The sequence below is a fragment of the Homarus americanus genome, unplaced genomic scaffold, assembly GCF_018991925.1.
Source record: "Homarus americanus isolate GMGI-L3 unplaced genomic scaffold, GMGI_Hamer_2.0 scaffold45698, whole genome shotgun sequence".
Lineage (NCBI taxonomy): Eukaryota > Metazoa > Arthropoda > Malacostraca > Decapoda > Nephropidae > Homarus > Homarus americanus.
This window is the reverse complement of record NW_024735554.1, coordinates 6,211,636-6,230,503: the sequence shown is the minus strand read 5'-3', so window position 1 is coordinate 6,230,503 and position 18,868 is coordinate 6,211,636. Positions and strand designations below refer to the sequence as shown.

The 18,868-nt window shown below is 42.5% G+C and overlaps 1 protein-coding gene across 1 annotated transcript in view; it reads right to left on the bottom strand.

Moving 5' to 3' along the window:
* LOC121871466 (flocculation protein FLO11-like) overlaps nt 1-18,868 on the bottom strand; it is a 222,094-nt gene that overhangs the window by 157,917 nt on the left and 45,309 nt on the right. Inside the window, exon 2 of the mRNA XM_042373806.1 lies at nt 8,437-8,903. Coding sequence (XP_042229740.1) covers nt 8,437-8,589 — 153 coding nt within the window. The 5' untranslated portion in view covers nt 8,590-8,903. The remainder of the gene's footprint in view (nt 1-8,436; nt 8,904-18,868) is intronic.

Below are 18,868 nucleotides of genomic sequence, written 5' to 3'. Positions count from 1 at the left end.
ACACCTGTGAGACACCTGGTGTACTAATGGCCACCTGTGATTCGCTTGGTATTATTGTGAACACGTGTGAGTTACTTGGTGTTGTTATGGGAACCTGTAACACATGTGGAATCACAAGAGTACTGACGAGGAATCTGGCCGCCTTTTGCGTGCGGTCCAGAACTATTCAAGCTCATGAAATTCAATCCTACTCTGTTGGTGCAGACAGCGAAGGAAGGATATGAAAACTAGGCCCATTTTCGCCAGTTTGTCCCTGGCCTCCTGAATATCTTCCTCGCCAAATGGAATTCTTTCATGACAAAAGCAAAAGTCGAGTCATCCTCAATTACCTGAAGGACAGTACAGATCACCCTGGAGCTAAAGGAACTGTAACAATACAGACCAAGATGCTGAGGCAAGGATTCCCCCCCCCCCCCATTTTACGAGACTTTGTGATGATACACTTTACTAAACCTGCTTAAGGACAACATCTCTGTAAAAGTTTAATCACCGCCGTTGTTGGTCGACCCAAAGTTGGTGTTAATTATTTAGTTTTCCGATCACACACTGTTATCTGTAAGACCACGTAATAGCCAGTAACGGTGTAAAAAATACGTTATTAACGGACTCTAGCCCTTTTATTGTTCTCAAAGACCACTGACATTTGCCACACTATATTATAGTGTACTGTACACCCTGACGGCGGCACACAATACACTGCCCCGCCAGCAGCTGGGTCTCTTACCTTTCCGTGTATTGTCAACTCTGGATTTGGACACCTGCGATAAGGTCACAAAACCTCTGTGGAAACTCATTACTGATGAATCAATATATTCTCTACACAGTTCACAGGAACCTGGACCTGAACAGCAACAGAAAGTTTTGTGGCCTGAATTTCTGATCATTCCTAATTACAAAATTACCTTCTTCCGTTAATCAGAAGACTCAACTGGGGAAGTGCACGAGGGAGAAAGATCAAGGTTATGACGTGTTGTGGAACGCAAACAGCTGCAGCAACACTTGCCATCTGAAACCAACTTTACCTGGTTGTAGAAACACCCGTCACTTACTTTACCTTGCTGTAGTAACACCTACCACCCACCTCTTATTTAACTGTAGTAACACCTGCCACCCACCTCTTATTTAACTGTAGTAACACCTGTGATCCACTTTCTCTGCCTGTAGCAACACCTGTGACCCACCTTACCCGACTGTAGCAACACCTGTGGCCCACTTTATCTGACTATAACAACACCTGTTACCCGTGACCCACTTTACTTAGCAGTAGTAACACTTATTTCCCACTTCACGGCAGAGCACTAAACTTCGCTTACCTCGTCACGTTTCTTTCTCTACCATCACCCAGGAAGACATCATACACACACTACTCCCGTACTTCGTCAATGGGTGCACACACATATAACACAAATGGTTGAGTAAATCGTCCATAATCATGAGTTAAGCAAAAACATGATACTGTTAGACGGTTTATCCTCTCCGTGTTTTAATCGCTAAAGATCTAAAGTTTATTCTAAAGCTCTTGGTGGTAACTAGAAAAAGAAACACTAGTACTAAGTAATGGTCGGGTAGTGGATGAGGTAACCAGGGAAGGTATGAGTTAAGTGGTCGGGTAAAAGGAAGGACTGACTCTCCACACAGTCGTCACCTGGCTGAACACCGTGATGCAACAAGTATCACGGGCGGCAAGCATGGCGTGTAGGTGTTCACTCTTACACACACACACACACACACACGTCACAACCCTGCCTCAAAACACTATCACTATTTATCCACACAAAGTGACTGCCTAACGTTTTAATAGTAAAGATGTGAGCGAGGTATAGTAATTTTTGCTGACATTCCGTGAAAATGTCAGGGACGGAGACCATTGACTTCACGACCCCCTACCCTCCACGACCCCCCCTACCCTCCACGACCCCCCCTACCCTCCGACCCCTACCCCGACCCTACCCTCACCCCCACCTCCCGACCCCCTACCCTCCACCTCCACCCCCCCACCTCCAGACCCCTACCCCCCTCCACCTCCCCCCCCTACCCTCCACGACCCCTACCTACCACCTCCGACGACCCCTACCCTCCACGACCCCCCTACCCCTCCCGACCCCCTACCCCCACCCCCCCTACCTCCACGACCCCTACCCTCCACGACCCCCCTACCCCCCGACCCCCTGTACCCCCAATGCTGTATAATACTTGGCCATGACACATAAGAACAAAAGGATGGAGGAAATTGTAGTGGACCTATTGGCCCATACTGGCCTACTACTACACCCAGACTATACTACTACACCCACCACCCACACTATACTACTGCTACACCCACACTATACTACTACACCCACCACCCACACTATACTACTACTACAACATCATTACTACACCCACACAATTAATTTCTTACATCACCTAACCTTCCTTTTATTCTTTCCTATGTACCGTTAATCCACCCGACCGTCTAGAGTCCACTGTCTAAAACAACTTAGTATGACTGACCAAGCTACAGCCTACCCCCAGCTGTGAGGGCACCGCTGGTCTGAGAATAAACATAACTATAGTCTCATCAAAATTCAGGTTGAAGGAAAAGATGAAAATGGTGGGAAATGTATTTAACGTAATATCCCAAGAGGAGTATTTGTTTAACCTCAGGTGGACGCTTGTGTTAGCAGTGTACTTGTCTGAGAGGCTCCTGGGGCGTAAAATCCTGTAGAGTGATAGTGAGGAGCCTTGGAAGTATACGCAGGTAATATGAGACTCAGGTGAACCATGACTTAAGGTGTACAAAGTAGCGAAGTATGTCAGGTGTGAGGTGGTGGGTCGGTGAGTGGCCAGACTTACCACGTGATCTGCCTGGAGGAGTCTTTCTAAAATAAACCCCAAAGGTGAAGGTAAAGTGGTGGTGGTGAAACATTACCACCATTCATCCTCGTGTGATGACTACAGTCCTCACTCACACACTGCTGTGACTATCCATACCGCTTGCTAATTTAGTTTGATACGGTTGAAACTTTGTGTTGATGGAGTAACTCCCCATAATCTCATCTGACCTTGAAACTATAATAATCTGACCATTCTAAGGCTCCTTTCTTATACAACTAAACTTTTAATGTTTGCTGTCTGGTTTACATAGTGGATATCAATTAATGTAGCCACTGTTGCTCATCGTGCAGCTTCTTCTATAACTCGTCACCGACCCAGGCAGCTAATCACTATAATCAAACACAATTCATCCACGAGACCAAAAAAAAACGGCTACGAAACTTAATTATACCTAATACGAGATCATCGTCGTCACAGTCAACCTGAATTTAGCAATTGACATTTAGATTTCGAGGTCAGGCGCAGTAAAGGTTTACTACCCGAGTAAAAAGTTGACACAACGGGATGTGTGAGAGCAACATTACCAGCGACAGTGTCTCGCACGCCGCAGGCTACGACCACAGACCAGCGAGAGAGAGAGGGGGGAGCGAAAGAGAGAGAAAAAGGAAAGGGGGAAGAAAGAGAGAAAGCAAGGAAGGGGAGAGAAAGCAGGGAAGGGGAGAGAAGGGAGCGAAAGAGAACAAGGAGAGAGAGAGAGAGAGAGAGAGAGAGAGAGAGAGAGAGAGAGTCGTACAAGTAACCAACAGCCTAAGGATCATCTTCAACATAACCAGACAGCAAAAGGTGTAGGAGGTACAGGTTCCCTCACGCCCACAGTATGCACCACTTTCCCGGATGGCCTGTCGCCCCCACCTCATCTTCGACGATCACTGGACGAGATACAGAGGAACAGGCAAGGCAACTCTCTCAAGCCTCGATATAAACAGGTAGACCCTAAATATACCAACCTACACGTACCCCCTTACTTTCACGTTCAAGGTAAATGTACTTCAGGTTCCCCTCCCGACCCCACCACCAGGATGAACTTGACGTAAGATATGTCCTCTTAATAACAAAAGCTATAGACAGGTTTAATTTATTTGACTTTCATCGACCTTCCGACTCGTGTCATATTTCACACTCTATTGTGAAACTGATCGCATCGCCGCTCACTGACCAAGAAAAAAGAAATCCCCGGTCAAAATTCTACTGTCTTTTAAAAACTTCATATCATTTCATAGAATTAGAATTACAATAAAATGATCATTGTGGCTCTTGACGAAATACACACGTCATGGTGGCACAATTATGATGTTCAGAGGCATTTTTATATTCAGCAACAACTTACAAATATACTGGTATCATTGTTTACCATTCATCACATGGAAAGGAAATACATTTTTTTTTCTTCTTCAGGAGAACCATAATGAGCAACGAATATTGAAAATCTTTTATCTCAGCTGTTGCGGGTAACTGTGGATGAATCGGTGTTCACTCATGCCTAGAGCCCGGATGTTCAAGCACTTAAGGACCAAAGGCCGAGAGATAAATGTAGGCAACTTAAAAAAAAAAAAAAAAAAATTCATCATTTTACTTTAAAATTAATATTACAATACTATTAGTCCAATCAATTATAGTTGACCAGTCAATTTGTTGGGAAAAATAGTTTTATTAATTTTCTCAGTTGGAACTTTGCTGCTTCTTAGAGACAACACGTGGACAATAAATATTGCTTTTACAGGTGACCTAATATTTCATCCAATAACGTCGCCGACCGGAAGCTGTAGTGTAAGAAGCAAGAAGGTATGCACTGTATTCTGTTGGCCAGTTTTGTGAGCAGCGGTAAATGTAGAGAAACAAAGTACTTCCTCTCGTAGTTCACTGATTTTTTCGCACATTCAACAAAGTAATAGCGCCCCATCTGTAGACAATACATTTTGCTGTCAAAATCTTTAAATAAATTGTTAAGTTTTGAAGGAGTACTGAATTTTTAAGCATTATAAAGTGAAATGTGTCCAGCAGTGTTGAAAAGAGAGCAGACTTACTCCAACAATACGGTCCACAGTACCGTACCTGGGGATATTCTCGCGTACTGTACCCGTCATACACACGTGTTCAGTACCCGTCAGTCAGAACGGTGCCAAAGGAAATAATCGATTTTAACATTAAGTAATCTGCTTCGTGGAACACAATTATTTTTTTTTAAGAACAGCCAAATAGTAATTAACAACACTTGGGAGTTTCTCTTATAAAAGAATGATATAAAAATAATTGACGATAGACAAGATTGGCATATTAAGACTACATAAGCAGTTTTATATTGAAATAGCAAAAAAATGGGCCTATGGTCTATGGAAAAGCAGCGGTAAAGCAGGACACAGAACACGGCCTATGAAAGGTGGTAGGGCCAGAGATCACTACTCCCCAACCTATTGAAATCTCCAGCACCATAACCTCCCACCCCCCTCCTCCTCCCATACCACGCTCCTCCATATACCAGGACTCAACTAGCAGGCTACACACACAGCGTATGTAATGATTTAAAAGTGATCACACACACACACACACACACACACACACACACACACACACACACACACACACACACACACACACACACACACACACACACACACACACACACACACACACACACACACACACACACACACACACACACACACACACACACACACACACACACACACACACACACACACACACACACACACACACACACACACACACACACACACACACACACACACACACACACACACACACACACACACACACACACACACACACACACACACACACACACACACACACACACACACACACTAACCACATGCTGACGCTAAATTGAACCCCCCTATGCGGTTAATGTTCGTAGGTGCGTTAACCATAAAGTGTTTAGGGGAAGAAAAACCTGAGGGCATCTGGTTTATAAGTTACAATGTATTTTGGTGAGTCAGTAACAGTGTTGAGGAAGTAAACTGATCATCTCATTTATCCTTCAGCTTCCTACTCTCTTGATAGTCTTATATTTTTACCTTTATAGAAGATCTCTCAGTTTGAACATCTCTGTGTCTTAATATATTATTCTCAGTTAAATATTACTTTCGTCTTCATTGTGAGAATTAATATTTCCTCTTAAGTTTCAGATATAAGAAAATCGTAGAATTTTCATGTTACTTTTAATATTGGGTTCTGAAGCGTCAACAAAGTATGGTCTGGAAACATGGAAAATAACAACGACAACTAACGTGAAATATCTTAAATTTTGCTGTGTCATAGTGTGGACGGACGGACGTGATGCTGCGTTTAATAAATATTTATATATACGAGTATTAAGCTTCATCAAAATACCTCTACCAGCTCAACATCCAATTACAAAAAAAATAAACGTATGACCTTCAGCCGTGACCTCGACCCCAGTGAAATTTCGTCGACATATCTCAAATCAATTCAGTAGTTATGAACGCTACATTATCATTATATAAATCTTATTTTTGACCTTGAACTCTGACATAGACTTGGTGTTGTGCACATGTCTGGTGGTGACATAAATTCAGTTAATCTTCCGTCAAATTACATGTATTAACACGCGATTTATCCTAGACACTAGGGGAAGTTTACGAACACCAAGACGAACGAACAGACCTACACCATGATATGTTCGCTGTTTTCTTTCCTTAAAACAGGCATGTATGTACACACCAGCCTGACATTATAATGTTATCGTTGTTGGCCACACTGGGCGTGACCGGTGATGGTGGGTTGAGGATGGACACGTCTTGTCCGCCCACTCATCACATTACCTGGATAAAAACGTGTATCTGTTTGGTCGAAGACACTGCATGATTACCATTACTGTATTTGTCATGGCTTAAACAACATACTAGCCAGGTTTACTCTATCACTGGGTGGACAGAGGCTCGGTATTTTACTAAGAGAAATTTTCCACATACTGCCACAGCTTCTTACAAGAAAAGTTATAAAAAATATTAACATATCACGGTTTGAGATACGTTAATGGTAAATCAAACACTGATGACTTACAGCTGCCACACCCCCCTTTTAAGTCTTACAAGTAAGAAATGTTAAGATGAAACTCCCAGTTCAGAAGTAAGGTTGACCTCCCATCACAGCCTCAACCTTTAATGGTGAGTTAAGAAGACTCGGCAGTTAACTTGAGTCCTGGTCAAGAAGACGTTCTACTGGTCATGGACTGGTAGGACAACATAAGAGTGTGATAACATTTTAATTCAACATGAAGACTCTTTGTAATATTTACGGGGAGGACAGCAAAATCCCAATATCACCAAGGCAGACACAGGTAATGGTGTGATCAAGTGTGAGGCGTTCCTTCATGTACAAATGTTTGAGGTGGCCCTCAAGTAAAGATGCATCAAAGCGGTATTTAAATTCATTATTGTTGTTGTTTGATTTTATTTTTTGTGTGTGGGGGGGGCAACTTTAAAGTTTGGGAAATGAAGGCGGTCGAGTGCAGTGTTGACCCTGGCAACATTTTTAGGTAGCTGATCACTATATACCGTCAAGCAGGAAGTTCCACCAGCATGGCTCGTGGCCCTCCCTGGTGATACAATCTCATAATGCTGTACCTTCCTCAGTCTTCAAGATTAATGGAACTAAAACTTATAGTTCAAGACCATGGAGGATTTACATTCTACTTAGCAGTCTAAACGATGATCAGTTAAATTATCATATTAATCCTCACACCCACGTCCTTCACCCTCTAAGACTTCTACATAAAATCTCCTCAGTTTGATGATCTTCCTTAAGAGTGTAAAGGAAAGGAAGAATTAAGCCTTTGATTAGTGACTTTTGTGTAATCATTGTTTATCACTTCCCTGTGGTTGGGCAAGGCAAGGCAGGAGTGATCTGTCTATGGTCAGTTTTCTCAATCCTTCCCTCGACATCCCTTCTGCTTTCTATTCATTCCCCGAAGAAGAGAAAGCGTAACGCAGTCAAACTTATTTGTTTTTTCTCTAATTTTTCAGTTTTTCCCTGTTTTTAACCTTACCTTACGTCCTACTGTTCTCTATTTTCCTGTTTTTTTCCTTCATTTCTTCCCTTGTTACCTTTCTTTATCACTATTACGTCCATTACTACTGTCAATAAACACACTGAGCACCATGCAAGGCGTACTTACAGTAAGAGTCACACTAGGGATCACGGACGTACACAATCAACATACCTGAAACAAACAAAAAATAAACTGTTAATCCCAACTACAACATAACTACAGTAATATATTAATAGTCTGTAGTCGTGTGCCGATCCAGTAATACTACTACTAACTACTACAGGGCGGCAGGATAAGTCTCTCCACCACAACACACACCGTATCTCTCTACAAAATACCGTCATCTAATACTACATTATGTTCCTAATCTCATTACCTACCCTGAGATATACTTACACTAATATAATAACTTTTTAGACTAATAATTAATTGAACTTAACCACAAAGAAGTTTTCATGTGGGTAGAGAACAACGTACACGAACATGCTGGCTACTATTATTATTATTATATAGGGGAGTGAAATTACCTCGACCAACTGAGCAGAGGAGATGTATTCCGTCTTGTTGTTGTTGGTGTGTTGGAGGACCACTTCCTCCACCACTCTGTCATCCTCATCGTCGTCTATCACCTTGCGACGACAGCACAGCAGCTTGTCGAACATGTCACTCTTAATGAACATGGTGCCACACTACTGTCACTCAACACACTTCACAATACTAGTTACTATTTCTTATCCAAGTTTTTGTTTTTTCTTGTATTATCACTTTATTAACGTTTTTTTTTTTTAAAGATTATTTCACGAGCATAGTTCCTGTTAGGTGAGGTGTGAGGGAGATACCGAGCGAGGAAGTGTTAAGTGAGTGCGGTGTGGCCTTCAGACCATACTGTACTGTTCAACACTTAACTTTCACTCAAGCTACATGTTACCACCTTCAACCTTCCTGCCATCAGCAAGGTAAACCAACACTAAAATATCTGTTATCATTACGCTTCCTGAAATACAACAACAGTGTCAAGATGGATCACTTATAAGAAAACATTAAACACAACTTTATCTGACAAACTTAGTACACAACAGCAGATTGTGTATGGAGTACGAGGTGAAGTTGGGTATTATTTGGATACTGTACAAGGATAACGATAACACCGACATGTAAAGATAAGACACAACGCGTTAACCAAAGAATACATCCCACTAAACACAAGCTGACAATAAACCCAAACACTAGTAGAACCATTTCCCCGCGCTCTCCTAGAAAATTAACCCTAACTTTCCCTATCAATCATACACGGGTTCAACACACACACACAAGAGGACATGTCGAACGCTTCCACACGCTGGTACACACAATGACAATCTCCCTCCTTATCATACAACAGCATCAGCTAGAGACCCAGGTGAAAACTGCTGCCAGGTGTTCTTATGCATTACATCAAGGACTACCAATGCTTTCATCAACATGTTTAGCATTTAGTTAGTACCGTTATATACTGAGTGCAGGAGAACGTACACGGGGTGACTGGAGGGTTAAATCTTGCCTACAGGAGAGGAATAGTGAGCGCCTCTCCACTACAGCCACCCTAGCCCCTCATCTCCCCAGGCACCAAGGGGGGGGGGGGGTAGGAGGGGGTTAGTAGTAGGCTTACTTCTACCCCACCCTACTAGGCCTTTCTCTCCCTGGGTGGGCTAAATCATAATGAAACTTGTCGCTTATTCCTGCCGTCACCTCACCACACACAGAGTTAACGCCTCAGTGTGTGTGTGTGTGTGTGTGTGTGTGTGTGTGTGTGTGTGTGTGTGTGTGTGTGTGTGTGTGTGTGTGTGTGGCAGCAGTACCTATACCTTCACCATTTACAAACGGCGTAACATCCCTAACCCTTACTGATAGAGGAATGTAAAATATCGTATTGAATGATCCTCATTTGACCATAACTTCTCAGCTCTAACAGTACAGGAGGCAAGGCCGAGGGAGAACTTCAGTCTAAATCAAGAGTTTATTGAATTTCTAGGTCTCTTATCGTGTCTCTACGTCTTGGTGTAAAGCTTCACCTCCGCCTTGAACCTCCACCTTTGTGCTTCGTGGCCTGGCTGTGTTTGTGGTACAGTTAACTCTTAGCTCCCTTTTAAAACCTGAAATGATCAAACTCCATATAAAATCGACCTCATATACTACACCAAACAGAGGCTCTCATTACCATAAATAATGCCAGTGAATGATGATCCCCCACTTCTCTCATTCAAAATTCTCTAAATTATCACTTTAGAATTATAGCGGCTTCAAAAAGAATTAGGTTTGCTCTGTGAGAATTTTCATAAATACCCCACGAGTACACAGCTGACTTAACCCCACCACCGTAATGAAGTGGAAATTCTCTGGCAAAATTTCAGAAAACACAGCAAATCTGGTGTTAGGAGAAAGCCAGAAATTAGATGTGCGTGAGGTAGAAAGTTGGTTTACAGGTGGAGCGAGCCCCTCAGCCACCCAGCTTGGCCTAGTGAAGGACCAGCTTGTTCTCAGCCTCTCACCACTTCAATATGTTTCCAACCACCACCGCCTCCACACTGCCCATGGATATTGTCATCTCTCACCACAACAACAAGCTACAAGTTATTAACCATCATCACTACGACTACTACAACCACCATCGCCAATTGTTAATGTTCTAGTTATTTACATAGGTGATTATTTACCTTAATTGTTTAAATGTTAAGTCAATCACAGGTGATAAATGTAACGCACTGTGGTAGGGTTCTTTTTGTCTGAGACGCCTTGGGTCCCAATGTTTATTTTGTACAAAGCCTCCGGTTTAAAATTACCTAAATTAACAAAACAACAAATAAAAGCTAACATTGTACTTTCTCAATACCTAATTCTAAAAGTCGTACTTTTGGTTATTTTCGTCAGACATCTCAGAACAATTATTGATAAAGTATTTAATTTATATTACACGAACAGAGATTAAACAACTTCTTAATGGCTGTTTTTATCCAATTCAAATGCCAACGGAAGCATCCAGACTGACAACTTGGGCCCAGATTAATATCAGCATTGTGTATTATAAAGTAAATGTCCTTGTGACCTCTCTATTACTGTATTAAACATTGTCTACCATATAACAAAATCCTGAAGATGGTCAACTCCTCAAACGGTGATCAATTTTTTCAAGGGTAATAAACTCGACCTAAACAACAGTCTAGCGAGTCACTGTGGGAAGATGAATTCTGAGACGCCACGAACACGGAATATTACATGAATAATATATCAAAACCAGGTAACACTAGCTTCTGTTTTTCCTATCCTGTATACCATCCAAGTTTCTTCAATAAACGGTGAAATTAAGAAGAATTTTCCTCCCGTTATGGCGTAATGTTTGGCTGAGTAAATCGTTTGTCAAAAGATCTCAAAACTAAACCACATTTGTAAGTTTTCTACAGTGAACTACATCCATATCGATACATCTTTCTAAAGGAAATACAACTGGATTATTTCTTATACTACAAGTCTACAACACTATAATCTCCCTATCTGTCTGAGAGGAAAATACTCACATTATATCTCCTTTACTTAAGTCTCTATAACTAAAGCTTAAATACATGCAGGTAATTGTGATCAAGTTAGACAGTAATCCCCGACCTGCCAGCCATCACCACACACCTGTCTGGCCGCGGATAAAGTCAATTCGAAGATCTTAGTTACGCTGAGAGAAGTATTTTCAAACGCGAGGAGCAATACTATAACAAACACTATCATTTTACCAAACACACGGCGAGGGGGGAGAGCAAGAAGAACCGGTTTGTAATGGAGGGCAGGAAATATACTTTAAAATGTTCATAACAATCACCAGTCAACACACTAACCCCCGCCTGGCATCCACACAAACAATGTCACTCACATCAGTCCATAGTGGTTCTTTCTTCCTCAGTTACGACGCAATAATCGCCCATACCACCTCACTGTGTTGTGTCCGTCCTACCCTGGGTGTTGGCCTCAGGTCGTCATGTCGGTACAATTACGTGACACAGCCAGTCTTTACACAAATAGAGGCCAACAGTTATCACCCCTCGCATCTCTCTGAACCGTCACTCAACACAAATGAAAATACATAACCTACAGACGAGAAGTGACTAATTCTTCCCATGTGAAAAGAATAATAGGTACAGTCACCCAAAAAAGTCCTGTCGCGAACCATGAACCCCGAGATTCAGACTCTTGAATCCGAAGCATTTATGGACAGAATAATGTATCAGTGTCTACTGCTTCGGGTTCACGAGTCTGAATCAAGGTTCGCGACAGGACTTTTTTGGGTGACTGTACATTAGTATTACCACCACACAACTACAGGACGGTGATGTATCTCTTATCTCACCACACCATGAGTCGTCACTACTATAATTACTAGCAATGTAATAACTGCTTCTATTACGTCTCCATCATCTGTTCTCACGATCAGTAAATGCTTGAGCAACATCATCCGGGGCTAACTCGGTCAATCAACTGCGTATAAATAACTCCAGCAGCCATAACAAAAACAAACACGATATTTAATAGACGAAACTAAAATTAACTCGCATACTGGAGCACAAAGCGTAAAATGACGTCATCTTCAAAAACAGCTAAACGTTCAGTCCTTAACATAGGGATGGTTAGTGACCAAACTCCTACATTCCTCAATAATGTAGCTATGAACAACCCCTCGCTAAACTACTAAGGGTAAGCAGACTGACTGCCCTCATGAAAGTCTGTGGGGCGTAAGAAGGTTAGTAATACATTAGTTCAACAGCAATAAAAAAAAATGAGATAGAGCTCTCTGTGTCGACGTGATGCAATGAAAGTCGAGCGAAATGTGTCAGTACATGTACCAGTGTTTCTATGATGAGTCTGGCAACTTAACACACCCTGGCCCTTTGTTGACTAAATAGCAACAACTTAACTCAAACTTGTCATTATGAACTAAGTTTTACCTAACCTAATCCTCCACACTTATTATTTTCAACATCCGAGGCAGTAATTCCGAAGAGGAATCCCGAACATAGTGTCACTATTAAGTAACCTGACAGATAGATTCGTCAAAGCTGCTATTCGATTTTGACGAATCAATTTGTCGGGTTCATGCTCAGGATTCCTCTTCGGCGACCGTCTACACCTCTCCCCCAACTACCCACCTCCAGGGTCAACCACTTTTTGAGACACTGAAGTAAACCTAGTGAATACAATAACATGCACAATATAACTAAAAAAAAATAAAAATAAAAAAATAAAAAAAATAATAATCCACGAACTACAGAATGTGACTGCTACCCTTACCTGACCACACCAGACATACAGTACCACACTCTTAACTTTGGGAATAAGAAAAATAAAATAGAAATAAAAATATCTAACAAAAGTAGGAACCAGCAACATCTACTAATTGAAAGTTGAGTAAACAAGAGAACGGAAGAGGTTTAATTAACACAAGAGAAACTGGACCATAGAGGTGATGGGTGGGTGAAAAAAAAACTGCTAACAAGATCTGGGCCGTGAGTGTGAGGGGGCAAAAAGTGAATGTGGCACAACAACCGTGACCACAACACACACACACACACACACACACACGAGTAGAGTACTAACACATCAGGTCTAAGAAACATTATGTATAAGACGATGGCCAAGAACTGTTTCCTATATACAACAGGACATAAACCTCATCAACCAATACAAATGATGATATAGCCACGAGAGAGAGAGAGAGAGAGAGAGAGAGAGAGAGAGAGAGAGAGAGAGAGAGAGAGAGAGAGAGAGATGACTGACAAACACCAAAGGTCGAGATAAGTTTTAGTATAATAATCTGAGGTAAACTTTGGGCCGCTAATACTACACGTTGGAGAGAAGCAAATAATGAACCACCAACACTACTCCACCAACCCACCAACACTACTCCACCACTGACACCAACACGCCCATCGCTCACCAACACCACTCCACCTACACGTCCACCACCACCACAATATTCTACACGGTCGTTACATCTGGTTCTGTTTTATAATTAGTTACTTTAATGAAATAACTAATTAACTAAAGCCTTATGATAATGATACTTAAAAAAATAACCTTAATTACATACTTACAGATATAGTCTCTCAAGGGGAAAATATCCTGAATATATTGAAAAAATTTACATTAGGTTACAAGGATTCCCAAGTGATGTACTGTACTAGCCAGGGGGATGAAATGATGAGCAGTTCACTTCCTTGCCATTAGTACAACAAGGACCGGCACCCAGCGGCCACCATCACAACACTCTACTTCTACTGTGTCTACCCGGAGTCGTGATCCTCGACCTGTTTAACTATTTATCTACATCTACAGCTATTAAATACAACAAAGTGAATAGCATTATCTCGTTCAAGTGCCTCGTAATGTGGGGTTGTTATTTTAGTTTTCCTCTTCCCCTGTAGGGTCCTGACCAATGGCCCCTGACTAATGGCCCCTGACCAGGTACGTAGGTAATCAAGGCTGATGATGGGAGTCACCGTTATAGGGTCACGCCGGGTCACGCCTATTACAGCTCTGATGACAGGATGCTAATAACAGTTGCCACATGAATGACCTCCTGCCGTGTTTACTCCTAAATAATGTGATTATGTCTTCGTGAGAGAATATCAGTTAAAGAAGCAAAAACTGGTGGAAAAAGTGAAACTGAAAATCGACAAGAGTTCTGACGTGGTAAAGAAAGAATAATTTGGTTAAGGGTTGTTAGTTCTTTGGTAAGATAAGAACAAGAGATATTTCGTAGCAATAACACACAAGGTGCCTTTACATCCAGCAAAAACACTGTTTAGTTCAGCGAGGCAAGCACTCTGGTGGGCCACAAGCGACCTTAAGAACCCATGCTGGACGGCAGGTGGGGCAGGAGGTAAAAACAAGCCACAGGAACCGCAGGAATGAACCCACGTGGCTGACGGTGAGGGTGTAAAGGACCTGCCTGAAGGAACTAAGCTAAGATATACGTGAACACCAAAACGACGAAACCAAAATAACTGAGAACAAAATAAAGTCGTTGATGGTGACCAGCACGAGAGGCAGGATGTGTGGGGACGATGACCCAACCTTTGCCTCAACAAATGTTTACTTCCTTTTAACAGTTGTCAGAACTATTTTCCTTATTTTCCTCTACTTTCATCCGGAATTGTATGAATTATATTGATGTCTGCTTATAAGGTCCGTGTGGGCAGAGGAAACCGGTGTTTTTGTTGGTGGCAGCAAAGTGGTGGGAAGCACCCCAGGGCGATGACCTCGTGCACCATCCTCACGGCACTATACCAACACTATATCAAGTATACTGAATGGCTAAGAAAAAGTGAGGTACAGCCTTGATATATGTTAGGTTAAGTGGTTTTAAATTTTGTTCATCGTTGTATATTGGCTTGAAATTTGTTTAAGACAGTTATATTTTCAAAATAAAAACGCTTGAGAAGAAATTAATAATGTTTCAGAATATCGCGAGCCTTAACCTGTGAGCACACCGAGGCCACCACGTGAAGTTAAAACGACGAAACACAAGTACTGGAGTGAGGACGAGTCTGAATGGCAGACCCGTACACGTGAAGATGAGTTGCTGCTTACTACACCTCCAGAAGCCCGGGTATTAGTCGAAGAATGACACAACATAAACTTAGTTTTGGTTATAACAAATATTTGGCATTCACAGAATCTCACCAAATCCCAAATATCAACTCGGCAATTCACTAGCAGCAGAAGCAGCAGCGCCTCCTCTTGGGGAACCCGTAGCCATGACAGGAAGTGACCTCAGGCGTGACCATCAGCGATAGACAAGACTATGTGGAGTTTCACTTGTATCCTGGCACCCAGCCCACGACTTTCACGTGTACAGACACCGACACCAACAACCCCATAGGGGGAGTCAACAAGTTTCACCCATGTGCACCATCTATACCTTCTGTATGAGCGCCCAATACATGTCCATTTCTTACCGTTATCTGGACGTCCACTACACTGGACACCACCGACTATACCAGTAACATTTTAAGTGGTTAACAACCTCATCTTTATATTTTATTAATTACGGAAAAAGTATTAGCTAGGTGAGGCTAACAGTTATACAGAGCGCCGGCGACATTACCATCACTATACCGTACAGGAAGGCAACAGAACATCAATGGGTATATCGGATTAGGCGAGTGTACAAAAAAAAACGAGAATGACGCAGCTGGGAGCTGGAGCATTCTCGACGGTGATGCTGGCTGCGGTGATTAGCATTCCGCCAGCGTTTTTTAGCTTGACCCATAAACACAGATCCCAGAGTGCCCGCCCAGCCCTCCAGCCCCAGGGTACGCTCACCAAAACTCCGGAGGTACGCTCACCAACACTCCCGGGTTACATTCACCAACACTCCCAGTGGCACCAACACTCGGGGGCACCAACACTACCGAGCTAGTGGTACCAACACTCGGGGGTACCAACACTTCCTGACGTACACTGGTGTAGGTCAGGGAGGAAATACAACAGAGGAATATAAAGTGAATTAACCCAGCTGGTGTTGGTGAATGGAGGAGCTCAAGTTCTTTCAGGTATTATTACTACTAGTTAGACCTACCTAGGTGGCGGTGAATCGTGACAACACCATCCTACGCCTCTGCTTTTGGAGAATGTGATGCAAAATATTTTAAACAATAATTCTGACAATGCATCGAGTGAAGTCATCCGGACATGCCCACATTATCCATATCAACATGCATCGACTGTACGACATCTCGTTAAAAATTCCATTACACAGTATGGAGGAAGCCAGCCACACGAGACGCACTTCCCGCCACCAGGACCCTACACGGGGAGTATACATCTGAGGGCCAAGGTGGTCAACAGTACGTAAATGGCAGTAGAGGTGTTGATGGATGTGACAGCTGATGGGGTTGATAGGTGAGGATGAGGATATTGTGACAGGTGGTGGGTGTGACAGGTGACAATCCCATCTTGTAGGCCTGTAAGAGTGGCGCTAATGTAGTAGGTTTACCACTGTCAACAGGAGCTTCAAGAGCGTGGATCACCCTACATAGTGGTGTACTCGTATATATCTAATTCCCAGCAGACGACAGCTGTAAGGCAGGCAACTTGCTCGCGGGTGCACCTGTTCCACCAAGTGCTTTCTCTGTCATCGAGTTAATCGTTTACAAGAAGTGTGGTGAGTGTTTAGTGTCTGGCATTATTGTTAAACCACACTTGGACGTAAGACATAACACGACTTAAAACAGTAGGTCCGAGATGCTTAGTTCAAATAAATATGACTAAGCAACATTTAGTGCTTATGACCACAAAGTTAGATCAATGTAATATGCTTGACGCGAGTGTTAAACCTTAAAAAAGCAGATCACAGTGACAGTGACCTTGTGATTTTAGTAGACTGATGATTGTTTCTCAAAGGCAGGGTAGTGACCAATTTTTTTTTACAATAAACATATCCTAAATAAAGATTACCTGATGACTAGTGTAAGGTATGAATCTTACGTTTTTACTTCAGTATGAAACAAACATTAGAAAAAATGTGAATTACACGAAAGCGCTTGGGAACTTCGTGTTTTCTTCTTTCCTTGTGGTTATCAGCATATACCTAGATCACGCGCACCTACAGTGATTTACTTGCATATATATATATATATATATGCTTTAATTAATAGTGTTGGTACAGCACATCCATCCACTACACAACATCAAGCAGGGACTGAACTTGGGTTCACGGTGTGGTGAGGGAGGCAGGAAGGCCACCAGTGCGGTATTCAGTGCCTAAAACCACAAGCCTAGTCGACCATGAATCAAATATCTATTATGTCATTAAGTATCGTGGATCTGGGGTCAGTCTTACACCAGGTAACGCTACACTAACTTCTTCCCACACTACAGGGTGGAGGTGTATGTGTAGGGTGAAAAGGAGTCAAAGGCGTAGGTGAATGAACAAGAGACATTTAGGTTTACAATGTGTCCGAGTCATCAACCACTAGAGCTTGACCACTCACAAGGTGTTACCACCATTACACCCTGGTCCTAGGCCTACACTCTACACCACCACCACTACACCCAGGACAGTCATCTATACTTTCCCTACACCAACACCCAACCCTCTTCCCAGCTTTGATCAGACTTGTTAGCTGGACGTCTTCGATTCATTTCGGTATTCCAGTGTTGGAGAAGAAGACCTATTGTGTGACTATCACTGTCTCTCGTTACATTCCCCGATTATACAGACAGCCGCAAAACCCGGCCTCTGATCACCCACGTCCACTACATTAACCACCAAGCTCAGTAGCCATCATCTATTGTACTCTCGCTTGCTGCATATTAACCAACATTCTTCTACATTCTTCCGAGGAAACATTCTGCTGTGTAAACATGTCCAGACTCTTATCGTGTGATTCTGTTTGCTGACAGTTACATTCCGCTCCGTCCTACTCTCTCACAACCTCCCCCCCCCTTGAGGAGTAGCTGAGTGAAGGCCTCCCGTGTACTCCAGGTATTATTCTCATCACACAGCTGGACACTATGTACTGTGGCTCTTATTTGTCATCGTTGCAACCAGCTGGAGTCTTCCTGTATATCGTAGCTTTGAAATTAAAAAAAAAATATCCCCAAGTAAGTAACAGGTTAAAGGTGTCACACTAATTGCCCCCCCCCCCTGTTGTTTTAAGTGGTGATTAAAAGGTCGGTAAAAGACCCCAACCTCTACGAAATTATTATCTTACGCATTTAATTAAAGCTAGCGATAACATTATACCACCTTCCATCAACACAGAGGCAGTAAACACAATTATCAACACCAACTACACCTAAAAAAAAAATTGAACAAAACTCCTGAGCATTTATCATCGTTATACATACAAGTGGAGAGAAAGTACACTTGCCGAGATACACTGGTCTTCTAAACACCCAGAAACACCCAGTGGGGCTTTCATATCATCCTCCTCA